At 36.9% G+C, this 13,596-nt stretch overlaps 1 protein-coding gene across 1 annotated transcript in view; it reads left to right on the top strand.

The window, feature by feature from the left end:
* Positions 1–13,596, top strand: part of LOC124158757 (alkaline phosphatase, tissue-nonspecific isozyme-like) — a 346,999-nt gene that overhangs the window by 204,498 nt on the left and 128,905 nt on the right. The window contains exons 4-7 of the mRNA XM_046534048.1: positions 456–634; positions 1,824–2,031; positions 2,957–3,097; positions 6,975–7,169. Of these exons, the coding sequence (XP_046390004.1) occupies positions 456–634; positions 1,824–2,031; positions 2,957–3,097; positions 6,975–7,169 (723 nt within the window). The remainder of the gene's footprint in view (positions 1–455; positions 635–1,823; positions 2,032–2,956; positions 3,098–6,974; positions 7,170–13,596) is intronic.

The following is a 13,596-nucleotide window of genomic DNA, read 5'->3' on the forward strand; positions in this document are numbered from 1 at the left end:
CCGTGGAGATCTAATTTGAGTCTGAGAAGGGTGTGCACGTTCTCCTCATTCTATGAAAATGCTAATTGCACAATGATATTCCACATCTGCGGATACCGTTTGCGTTAAAGTTACTGGTTATTGAATATTACCACGTATCCTTAGCGGTTTGAATACACGTTATCCCTTATTCTTTCTATCTATAAAAGTCTTACAAAAACATGCTTTTAATGATTTTTATGATACGAATTCCCGACTGTTATTAATTACCTTGGGAAGGAATGCTAAGATTGTTTATACGCGCTTTGTTGCATAATGATATTTGAAATTTTCTGACGCAGTTTAGGCTGAATTCTGGACTGAACTTGAGGCCCAGCCACATAAAGTGCTCCGTATACCTACTCTGAGGCAATATTCATTTTATTTGACTTGTTCTTTTAATATATGCCCATTACGATCCCATTCATTCTTTGCAGGCAAGGCGACGGGCATTGTGACGACGACGCGCGTGACGCACGGCACGCCTGCTGCTCTCTACGCGCACTCAGCGAGCAGATACTGGGAAGACGACGGCAAAGTGCCGGCCAAGGCAAGGCACGCGTGCAAGGACATCGCACGGCAACTCGTCGAGGACGATCCCGGACGACACATCAACGTAAGAACCAGTTACATTATTTGGCTTAAATCAATTACGTTTATGATAAATAAATTGATTACACTAGAAAGTTACAAAATATCACTATAGGCAAGGTTACAAAGAGTTTTTTTTAAATATTGGAGTAGTTCATGTATGTCGGCCGTCTGATTAGGAAAATGTCACTCAAAACATTGTACTACCCACTTTTTTTTACAGTAAATGAACAAGTTTTCAACTAATGGTAATGAAATATAGTAATATAGTAAAGTCTCCTGGTTTTCTCATATTTTTGTGTACTCTTGTTGAAATAAAACGGAAGGAAAAATTATTTACCGGCCTCGATGGCAGCGGGGTAAAGTCCTCGCCTGGACTGACAAACCAGACCCTTGGCTTTCCGGTCATCGTGGTTCTATTCCCAGTCTTAGCGCATTGGCAATTCATGTAAAAAACATGTATACGGGGCGGAAATTTTCATATGAGGGGGTGAGAAGCCAGAGGGTTGAAGTGATTTTTTTCTAAACATAGTTAAGTACAGAAATTGATAGAAGAAATATTAAAAAAACGTGTTTGCCATGGGATACAGTGTCACAGGATAGAGGATACAGTGATACAGGATAGAGTCAGTGGCAAAACTGGGGGAATGAGGGGATAGATCACCTCCCAAAGTCTCAAAGAAGTAAAGAAGTCATTTAAAACTATTGTCTTGTTTTGAAATTTAATAATTGCACCTACTTAAATTTAAATTTTAGTGCCAAAATGACGAAAAATGTATATCCAGACATGCCATTTTTCAAACATTTTCCCGGATACCCCGTTGCCTGGGGTGGAGGGTCGTTACCCCAGGCCATCCCATCCTTCCCCCCCAAAGCATTTTCTTAGTTACGTTACTGATACGAGTTATTCTCCGTTCTGTGCTGACATCGAGTAGAAAATCAAATGCACTACTTACGATCTAGTTGATCTAGTTTGTTTTCATTACCTAATTTCTGTTCCTAATTCTGTTTAGAAAAAAAATCTTTTATATTCCTTGGCTACTCACCCCTCATATATCCTTTTTCTGACCTTACTAGAGATTGACTGAATGGGAATCATTTTGTGCCACATTTCATATTTCCCTTCCATCTACTTGTTTATTGAAGGAATTGAGAATCTGAGGTCTGAGTTAAAGACTTCATTGTGAGCCATGCATTTATAATCTTCTCTGCAGGTGGTGTTGGGCGGTGGTCGTCGTCATTTCCTGCCCAAAGTGGCTCACGATCCGGAGTCGGAGAGCGAGGAGGGGAGGAGGTTGGACGGGCGGAACCTCGTCGAAGACTGGCTGCGGGACAAGAAGAGTCGCGGACTGCGAGGACATTACGTGTGGAACAAGGGGCAGTTCGAAGCAGTCAACCCCAAGTACATCGACCACCTATTGGGTAAGCTGCTTCACTACACCCTCCAATTTCCTTTTTTCGAGTCTAATCGAAGAGATACCTTTCCTTCCGAAATCGGTTTGAAAGCGTGTCTATCAGACGTTCTGAGACGATTACCCCTTTGAGGCGAAGTATTCAAAAGGACGAATAATTACTATCCGTGAAATATCTCTCGATTTATGTCTTTTTTCGTATTACATTACTTTTTCAACTTGTAATATTTTCATGAAAGGTTATGAGTTCTTGGAATAGACTATTCCCGAATACGTATTATCTTATTTATGACATTAAAAAAAATAAAACGGAGCCAATACTGGAGTTAAAATTCGTCGATATAGATAAGCATTGATTTAATTAGCGCGTCAGTTTTATATTACTCATTCGTCATGAAAAAAATTGCAAAATCAAAGATAGCGTGGGGATTATGGGTTATCTTAACAAATCGAATGCACAAGAATAATTACGCTTTTTTCGTCTGGAAATCGCTCCTTTATTCCAAGTGATGGTTCGTCAACATAGACGAGAACTTATTTAGCGAAAGAAGTAAAATATTTTTTTTAATCCCTTGTAAATGTTGCTTACCTGGAGCACCTCAATTAGTTCCCTTTTCGAGCTTTGAAAAAGAAAAATTGATAAGGTCCTGGCTATATTAAATTTAGGTAGTCATTGAACCATATCAATAAAATATGCTGCGTGTTTTCTAACTTGTTCTAAAAAAAAGTACTGCATGTCCTTATAGTGATTTCCCAAAATTGATATCGTAGAAAATTTATCATCGGCAGTAATATCATTGATTTGTAATTACATTCTATTCAAAGTTAATTGTGTGCGTTCAGTGCAAAATTTGCTAACATCTTCTTATCATCAATTTACCTCAAGTTCAAATATAATTTCCTCCTCAACAACAATTTTTTTTTCTCTTTCACAGGTCTCTTCGCTTATTCGCACATGGACTTCGAGGCTGATCGCGATAAGACCTCGGATGGCGACCCGTCTTTGGCCGAGATGACAAAAAAGGCCATTCAAATCCTGCAAAAGAACCCTCACGGCTTCTTTCTTTTCGTCGAAGGTAGGTTGTAATCTAATGTTTCTATGATTTATGGATAATTAGCCGCTGACGTTTCCTAATAAATGAAATTGAAAATTCGGAGTCAAAATAAAATTATGTGAAAATAGTAACTGAAAGACCGTGTCTCTAAACAGGCGTAAACCATTTTTTTAGCGCAGAAATTGCTGTAAAGTTGTAAATTACTTTTAATGTCAAGAGAGCTTTTTAGGGGATTCGCTTTTGATAGGAATTGTTAAAGTAACACAGGGTACTTATTTTCAAATGGTTTCTAAGCAATGTCGATGCAAATATCGTCAATGCACTTATTCACTTCGATTTATTTTATTAGCAGTTTTAAATCTAGTATCGTAGGAATTTAAGGAAGTTTTAGACATTCTTAGGGGCTTATGGTATCAAAATTTTTTTCCGAAGGGAATCTAAGAAGTACCAGCATAATATTATTTGAAAACAATTTGTTGGCATTAAATGAAAAAGTTTATGTTTGGGGGAAATTTCTGCTGCTGAAATTGGGGGAAATTACTGCTGCTGAAAACAATTTTTTATGAAACTAGATAGCCTTTGGTGAAATAAATCAAAACATTATTGGATATATTTAGGAAAAATAGGGGCACAAGGGAAGCAATTTTGGCTCTTAGGATGATCATAGAGAAGAGAATGGAGAAAAACAAACCAACCTTCATAGCATTTGTCGATGTAGAGAAGGCTTTTGATAACGTGGAATGGAATTCAATGCTTAAAATTTTGAAAGAAATCGGCGTACTCTATGTAGTATGATGATCGTAGATGTAGATCGTATGATGATGTAATGATCGTAGAATTATTTATAGTTTGTATAAAAACCAAGTAGCTGTGATCAAATGTGGACCAAACGGTGCAGAAGCGGTAATAAGAAAAGGGGTGAGACAAGGTTGTGCGCTTTCCCCCTTAATTTTTAATGTTTACATAGAGAAAGCCATCAACGAAATCAAGCAGAAAGCTTCGGGTGTCAATATCCACGGAGAAAAAATTAGTATGCTGCGATTTGCTGACGACATAGCAGTCATAGCCGAGACAGAGAAGGATTTGAAGAAGACGTTGACAAACATGGAAAGGACAATGGCCAGATATCAGCTGAAAATCAACATAAAGAAGACTAAGACTTTAGTTTACAGCAAAAGAGAGGAGGCTAAAACAAACATCAACCTAGGAAAGCATAAGCTTGAAGAGGTGAACGAGTTCTCTTACCTGGGAAGCCGAATTACCAGCGATGGACGGAGCAAGAAAGAAATACACAGTAAAATAGCGCAGGCGAAGAGGGCTTTCTACAAAAAGAAGAATCTTCTTACAGCTGAAAATACCAGCATAGAAGTAAGGAAACAATTCATCAGATGCTACATATGGAGTATGTTTCTCTATGGAAGCGAGGCTTGGACGTTGACAGCAGCAGAGAAGTCAAGAGTGGAAGCATTCGAAATGTGGTGCTACCGAAGAATGATGAAGATAAAATGGATTGACCGTGTGAGTAACCAGGAAGTGCTAAGGAGAGTAGGAGAAAAGAGAAGCCTCCTAAAAACATTAAGCAGAAGAAGGGACAACTTAGTTGGCCACATTTTGAGGCACGATGGTCTGATGAAGACAATCATTGAAGGACTAGTGGAAGGGAAAAAGGGCAAGGGACGGCCCCGAATGAGTTATATAGGACAGGTTATAAAGGATGTAAAAGAGAAGAAATATGTAGCTATGAGGAGATTAGCGGATAGGAGAGAGAAATGGAGAGCTGCGTGAAACCAATCTTAGGATTGTTGACTAATGATGATGATGATATATACTCAAGTATAGTTGATTAATTTTATGCTTGCCTGAGTCAGCCTGTCATATATTTTTATCGATATGCATACCTCCGTTAAATTCGGCCAATACCTCTTTGCCCAAGGAATAAGGTTAAAATAAATGTATTTTCACTGCATGGGTGCCGCATAAAATGAAATTATTTTATCGTAAACTGGAAGCATCATAATAAAAGTTGACGTAATATGTATTTGTATGCCATGTTTTCCTGCATGTATGTAAAAAAATGTTTTTAGTAACTTCTAACGTGGACTTTCATTCCAATTAATTGAAGATGGAAGATAAGGCTCGTAAAACTTTTAGTGAATGCTTAGACCAAGTTAGTCGTATATCCTGATATTTTACTGGCTCTTAGTACTTTCTGGATAACACTGAGCTAGTCTTAATGAAAAGGCTTTCATCCATCCTTTTGTTGCATAAACTTAATATTTTTTATCTTAACCCCAGATCGGAAGCCTATAATACTTCCCAAGGCTCGGTATCCATTAGATGCTCTTAGTTGTGGCCATAACTTACATCTTAGCCTGGAGATGCGGAGTACCGAGGGATATCTTTTTTCCGTCCACCTTTAGAAAATCTATCGGAGTCCGACGGCAAGAATAAAAGAATGGTGAAAAAAATTAGGTCGCGTGTAAAATCCTTTTTCCCTTACTAAGTCGGATGTGCGTTTGGATTTACGGCAGTGCGGTAGTTCCGCCTATACCCGACGCAGCGTTCGTTGCCAAGACTTGTTCGTAGTGTAGATCCGTCCCTAGGGAAACTAATTCAGGTCAAACATTGAAACATTGTGGGTCTCTTTGTGTTTGCTTTTCCTTTGGTGCATCTTGGCTCTGCACTCACTCGCATAGACGTACGCGTCATTCAAGGTTACTTGCGATCATTCAAAACTTTTCCATCCGATGCAATGATACTCAATAAGTTCTAAAATATTTACATTTCTTTTTCTATGAAAATGAATTTTTTCGCGTTTCTCACTATCTTCACATCAATTAAAGTACGAAAATTTAAATACTTCCTAAGCCGATAATTTGATTCCTTCTGCAATATTAGACTCTCCCTCGGCGGGTTGATACCTATTTGCCTCCCCGTAAATTACTGCCTAGTGAATCTAAGAACCATGCACTGAATTGTTGAGGCCTTTAATTTGTAGAATTCCATATTAAAATGTTTGGAAGGAAATTTCTTAGCTTTTCTACAAAAACACACACTTTATTGCCGACTAGTTTCGGTTACACTGTACCATTTTCAAAAATGCATGATGATAGTTTTTCCTTTGACACAGTAATTTCTAAAAACTTACAAGTTCTGAGTAGTAAGGTACTTAAAATTAGTATTTTGAGAACGAGTTCCTTTGAGAATATATTGATGAGAGATGTCTGCAATATTTTGAGGAGTGATGTGATTTGGTGACCCCGGCACCTGGTTTCTTTCCACCCTTCCTTAGATCAAGGACGATGCCGGTCTCGGTGGCGGTGGAAATAAGTCCTCATCTACCATACCGAAGGTAGGTGGTTTCAGTCCCACCTGGATAGGTTGCCCCTATCCAGTGAATGGGTGGATGTGATCATTAGCTGTTGTTAATTGTTGAAACTCCCGTTGCAAATGTCTCATTGTGCTGTTTTTGGAGGTGGCTGAGATAACAATAAATATAATAATATTAAACTATCTTGAAAATGGTACAGTGTAACCGAAACTAGTCGGCAATAAAGTGTGTGTTTTTGTATAAAAGCTAAGAAATTTCCTTCCAAACATTAAATCTAAGAACCAGTTTGGGAGGCATTAATTTTTGAAAATTAAAACTGCCTAAAAAATTTCCCGGATTAGAAATTGATAAAAAATAGGTAAAAAATATCACCATGCATTTATGATACTACCATTTAGTGATCTCTTATTTGGCTAAGCATAAACATATGTCATTCTCGGTGCTGGCTGAAAATCCTATCTGGTTCATAAGTAAATATTATTTTCCTCACCTCCTTCAATTCTTAATGCCTTCTCATATCATCAAGTGAGGTTTAATATCCACCTATTTCGTAAATGTCTTCCGCAGGTGGTCGGATCGACCACGCGCACCACTACAACAACGCATACCGCGCGCTGGAGGAGACTTTGGCGCTGGAGTCCGCGCTGGAGGCGGCCCTGTCGCTACTGGACCCCGAGAGGACGCTCGTGGTCCTCACGGCCGACCACTCGCACGTGCTCACGCTAGGAGGCACGGGAACCAAGAGGGGAAACCCAATACTAGGTGAGTAGCCACTTACCCACTAACGTTTCTGATAGTTAAATAAATAGGCTTTTGATTAAGTTCCCTGGATATCACACAATTACATATACCACTTCTTTTTTTTACAGAGGGCGACCCGGGTTTCAATGAATTATCATAATCTTCAGGCGCAAACTATGATTTGTTTATCTTATTATTGTTACCCAGATACTTGATGAATTTTAAAACGGACGTCAGAATAGGGAAAATGATGGGTAAAGATATTCATTAATAGAGTCCAATTCAGGGAGCAGATAGAAATTTTAAAATTATTGAAAGTCAGGACAGTACTCTTATTAATGGATATCTTTACCCATCCTTTTCCCCTATTCTGGCGTCCGTTTTAAAATTCATCAAGTAACTAGGTAACAAAAATAAGATAAACAAATCATAATTTGTGCCTGAAGATGATAATTCATTAAAACCCGCATCGCGCTTCTTAAAAAAAGAAGTGGTATAAGTAATTGTGTGATTCCAGGGAAACTTATAATGGAATACCACAAAGTTAATCAAGAGTTAGTGAATTTTAGGCTTTTGATTGTCTACACTAACGTGCTATCCAACTAGCTGCCTCAATAGGTGTGTCAATTATGAAGTGAATGTTATAGACATTGCAGTAGACCCTCACTTAACGTAACAAGTCCATTCAGGTGGACCAATCGTAAAGTGAATTCCATTATATAATGAATCTCCATTATTTCATAGGCGTCTGTTAAAAATCAGCTAGGTATCAGCGTGTGCAAATTTTTCTGCGGTAGACTTGTGTTTCGTCAGCAGACAAGGCGTAGAAATTCCTACATAATTGTTGACATATTTTGCGAGTGAAAAAAGGTCTGCGAGGAAATTTAAAATAATGCGTATCAAATAAGCTCAAATCGTATTCCAAATTCATCATAAAACGTGGGCCTCCAACATTAGATTTCAAAGTCCGTGTTGAAAGTAAGTTTGGTTTAAAGTAATTTTCGACTTGGTCCATTTTCCGTTAAATAATTATACAAGTCCGTGTTTCTAAATGGGCACCTCAATTACTGAATTTTTACTGCCAAACTTGGAAGTCAGGAGTTATTCCATAATGATATCATAGGCGCCATATTTAGAGACCTCTGTGTTAAAATTCCATTCTTCAATAACATATTTACCTTATTTATTGTTACAGTCTGACCTGTGAGTATTCAGCGATTCTGAACTATATTATTGATGTGACATTGGGTACGTCTATTCCCAATTTTTTAAGCAATCTCAGCCTCAATCATAACTATAACTTCTCTAGTTTAATCCAAAATATTCTGATCATAGTCTTCGAAACCCTCTATTTTCATTAATTTTTGATGCCCGATTTATTAGCATGCGTGAAAACCATCAGTTGACTAAATTCCCGAATTTGTAATCGTGGCCTTTGTGGTTGACCGCTAAATCTGTGTCATAGGCAGACATTCACCATGAGGATACGAAGGTTTTTTTAGAACAAAGCTGTTGGTGCAGGTGCCTTGAAGTTAACGCTACCTGCTTTAGAGTTGGACTATGTTGCCTTGAAATCAAGGCGTTGTTATATTTTTTCCTAAGTCCGCAACCTGCTTCGGTACTCCGGGCGAGTATTACTTTTTGCCTAGCTATACGTGTGTTCTGCAAAGGGAGGAAAGTCGTCGTTCTTTCGTGGTGTGGCATCATTGCTAAATAGCTTAAGGTGACTGGATCATAATTACGGCATAATAAGTAGTGTAGGCATTGATAGAACTTGTTATCTGCATCTGTATTCCAGAATTGGCTCTGCTTAGATCGTGAAACTTTAATAAATTATTCGATTCCGGCATTTTTTTATGTGAATTTATTGCATGAGTGAACCTCTAAAGATCATAGGCATTCATTTTCATTTATTTTACTACATTAAATGTTATTGTTATGCATAATTATATGCTCCCAGTTTACCATATGTAATTTAGACAGAGTAGAAATTGCTAATGGAACTTAACGCGTTTATCTTTCACCATTGATATAAAATGTTGCACCTTTTCATTATAATCATTTTATTACAGGATGCACTTCGAAATGTTCTCGTCTTCAATGCTAATGATGGAACACGCCAAGTCTTTCAGGCCACAACGAATATTTTACGTGCGTTTGAATAAAAGCCCTGTTTCCATATTCTAGTCTTTCTCTTCAAATTCCACAATCTCTTCCAACCGTCGCCGTCGCATGGAAAGAAAGGGCCATTCATCAAAGCTCGACTTCAGACCAGTGTGCTCCTAATTTTGTGGATTCCATGCCGAGTTGCTACGGGTGGGATTCCTATTAAAGTGCCTTTTCTTTGCAACAGAGTGTTACGCTTTTGATTCACCCTTTAAAACTGGCCTCGCCGAGCTTTTTTGTGTCGTCGGATGTTTAATTCCGCGGAACGTGGAGTCAATGGATGCCTTGATTACGGCCACGGCTGCGATTATGGTATTTTTTCCTCTATTTTCATCCCTTGGGCGATTGACCCACCTTCGTGTCCATTCTGTCCCACTCAAACGGACTCTCGATTCCTTTTGAAGCTGTAAGCCATTTCGCCGCACTCCATCGGTTTCATCGATGGCCTCTCATCCAAGTTTTCCCGGGGACGTTTTCAGAAGGTTCATTGATTTAGTAGGACCACTTTTACAATCCTTTTGATGTTTATATTTACCAGCTTTTTATGCTGATAAGAAATTTTATTATAGCTTATTGCTTTCCTTTCTCTTAAAACGAATCATTTTATGGACAGTTAATTTGAGCTATTTCAATTGTCGTTGAGTAGGACCATTTTTACGATCCTTTTGATATTTTTATTTACCAACTTTTTATTTTGATTTGAAAAATCATCGCATTGATTAGTTTAATTTTTTCTTTCTTCAAGAACTAAATTAATTTAAGAACAGTTAATGTGGATTACTTGGTATATAATAATCTTTTTTGAAGTTTTGAGGGTTGTTTGAGGCATGTGATGATAGAATTACTACATATTAGTAAATAAAAAGTTACTTTTTCCTATGAATACTTCAATTTTACTTCACAACCAGTTTCAACACATTTTTCACCTGAAATTAATGTAAAATACATAGTAACCGGTCGTCAATGACAATTAAATTATTAAATCACATTGTTTAAAAGTAGAAATAGGGATTATACCTCTCATAAAATATACAACAGTCTCAAGATGGAAGTGATGAGCGTAACTGTATTGGGATGTGCAATGGAAATGGAAGCGCATAGTGTACATCAAAAAATACTATTCAATTTTGCGTCTTAAAAATGCATGTGCCAGGCGACCGTACCTTAATTAATCGATCGTACCGTAATTTTTAGTATGCAATACTGCGTAACAATTTCCTTTAGATGATGTATAAATGAATTCAAACTTAAAGAAGCGATAAATTAAAAAAAAAAAGTCAAAATATTTTTAACGATTTTTGCAAGGGTTTCATTATAATTTTTAATATTGCACATTTGCATTATTGCATTTTGCAGTAATTTATTTTCGAAAACTGCAGGCAGTAAGTTCTATTTTGGGGATTATAGAATCAAAATGCTTCTAAAAATAGCACATTCAATGTTTTCTCAGTAGTATAATACCCATTAGATTAGTGTCCGTGTCATGTTTCTAATCTTCTCGTAAGTGGGTATTCTGCTCCAACCCAATTCAGCTCCACCAACGCTGATACAGCGAATTAAACGGCCAACTTTGCTATGGGGAATGGAGGCTAGCTTGGAACACGAAGCAAAGAAAACACCAGGTGCGCTGGACTCGGAGGGTAGTGCCTAAGACGGTCGTCTTACATGGAAACGGGCGAGAGAGTAATGAGGGAAAGTCCGCTGGGGTTGTGCGGATAGGGGACGGAAGTTAAGGGACAAGTCTTGTGGAGAACGGTGTTGTCTGCTATTTCCATCCCTCCATAAATCGCCGTAAGCTAGACTAGTCATCTAAAGCCACTTAGCAACCGCAAGCAGTCGAGGAGTCTCTTCCAAAAGCTCTGGCGGCGCCTTGCAACTGCTTTAAATTTGAAATGAATGAGAATAACATGGATTGAATTCAATAATGACTTCTCTGAAAGTACATTTTATTTCAAATTATTATTTATTTGAGACATTACTACTATTGAATAAAATGAAGAATAGTGTTTGAAAAAATATATAATTATCAAGAGGGAGTCAGCGTTCTAAGATATGGAGTAAGTTGTGGCTTAATATCTATATTTATGTAAGTTTAATTTCTTGATTTTAGCGCCTATAATTATGGCCTTGAGAAAAGAATAAATTTGCTTAAAAATTAGATCGATTGTATAAAATTTAGAGACCTCTCATGAGCTCTAAATGAAAGAACAGTTGATGCACTCTGATTGACCAAGTGACATTATTTCTAAGTATAAAATGAAAAGTCACGAAGAGAGTCCTAATTCACTCCGTTTTGACATCCAAACCATTTTCGTGGAAAATAATATTTTAAATTGTACATGCTAAAATTAATCTCATAGCTTTAGAATTTTAAATATTCCAGCCAATCGAAGTAAGTTGTATTAGTAAAACAAGTTTCTTAATAGTTTCCCTTCCCTAATAGAAGATTGCTGTTCGAATGATACTGCTAACAGAATCGAAGAAAGGATATCGATACCGAAATGGCTTAGTTCGAATAACTTTTAGATTTTTATTTGCGTAGAACAAATTTTTAAGTTAAAAAGGACAGACCAATGCGGACGAGGCTCCCAGGTGACTAGGCGATGGCTAATGATTTATTACTACCTAGGTCGACTGCTCGCGTTCAAGTGCCTAGTACATTGCTTCTCGTCACGGACGATCGGTGTAGCAGCGCCTCCCGTGGTTCCTGAGAGCAACAGTAATTTTAGGCGCGATCGGCTCAAATAGATGCTTTTTCCAAATAATTGATAACGAACATTATTCATAATCTCTCATATCCAATGTAAGTGATATTAATATCTGCTTGAATAAGCTAATATATTTCGGTAGTGGATTGAAATGGTAATAAAACTGCCAATTTTTTAATAAGTACTCATGAGGCATAAAAAAGTATACTGATTACTAATTTCTTTTAGCGAGGAAAAGTATTTAATTACCAGTAGGTTTGCTTTAACTCTCAAATACCATTGCAAGATTAAAAATCCTAGGCTAATCACAATTATTCATTTATTTTTCAATAAAAATTTAAATAACTAACGTAAACATTCAGGTACCAATATTGAATATTAACAGATCTTAAAACTTGACTGATACAACATTTTTTCTATTCTTCTGTCAATAAATTCGGTTGGTTAAATTGTTTCGGTTGCCTAATATTAAACATTTTACTGTATAATGACGGCGATTTGGAAAGCTGCGTAATTCTGTTTTAGTGCGGGAGTTACATATTAAATAAATATTTTACTTCAATATTTGTTTCAACAGTACCCTTGAATATAAACTAATAACTCCATGTATGGTCTCATCCTTCAATTTGAATTGGAATATCATTTTTACGGAAATATATTAAATTCGTGGAAAACCTCATTCATTTTCTAATATTTAAAAAATACGAAGTCAGGCGTTTCGAAATTATTAAATTTAATTAAATAACCACCAAAATATTAAACTAAAAAATTCCGAAATCTTGATGATGCCTTTCATAGCAATGCAATTTTCAAGAGGGTTCCCAAATGTCAATGGCCTCTTAAATTCACCCTTTATTTTACAAGCGAGTTGTTCTTCTTATGTATGAAGTCTCTATAAGAGTCATCATGAAGAGAAGATGAATGCAGAGGAATTGGAATTGAACGTAAATGCACTGGGTCGTACCAACTGTCTAAATTTTCCACTTCCCTTATTTTCACTACTACACGGCATGCTCTTATTAATGCTTCCGCGAGCCTCCTCGAAATTATCTTACCTAAAATCTCAGCATAAGAATTCGGTCTTTTCGGTATATATTTTCATGGTAATGAGCTCCGGTTTCTGTCAAGAGAATCTCATAGCTCAGCATAGCATGAAACGCGCAGAAATTATTTCTCACAGGCTGTTTTCTTGTCATATTTTTTTTCTCAAATTTGAGTGAAATTTGCGCTCAGTTCTCCCTGTAGGAATTGCCTTTTCTTTGCTATTTACATCATCTCCTTGAATTGCTTTGAAATATATGTAAATATATCTTTTATATATAGAAAACAGGAGATTTTGGTGCATGTATTGAGGTATTTCAACTCATTCATACATTTAGAGCATGTCCATTTTACAAAAACAGTATAATAATTAATAAATCATGTGAGTAGTAACTATGATATTTTATATGGTGATGTGAGTTATAGCGAGTCAGAGATTAGCCACAAAATGTGTATTCCCATAACCAGTTACGACAGTTTTCAGTGTCACAGTGAAATACTGCCTCGGTCATACGATTTTGAACCCATAATAA

The sequence above is a fragment of the Ischnura elegans genome, chromosome 5 (genome assembly GCF_921293095.1).
Source record: "Ischnura elegans chromosome 5, ioIscEleg1.1, whole genome shotgun sequence".
In the NCBI taxonomy this organism is placed as follows: domain Eukaryota; kingdom Metazoa; phylum Arthropoda; class Insecta; order Odonata; family Coenagrionidae; genus Ischnura; species Ischnura elegans.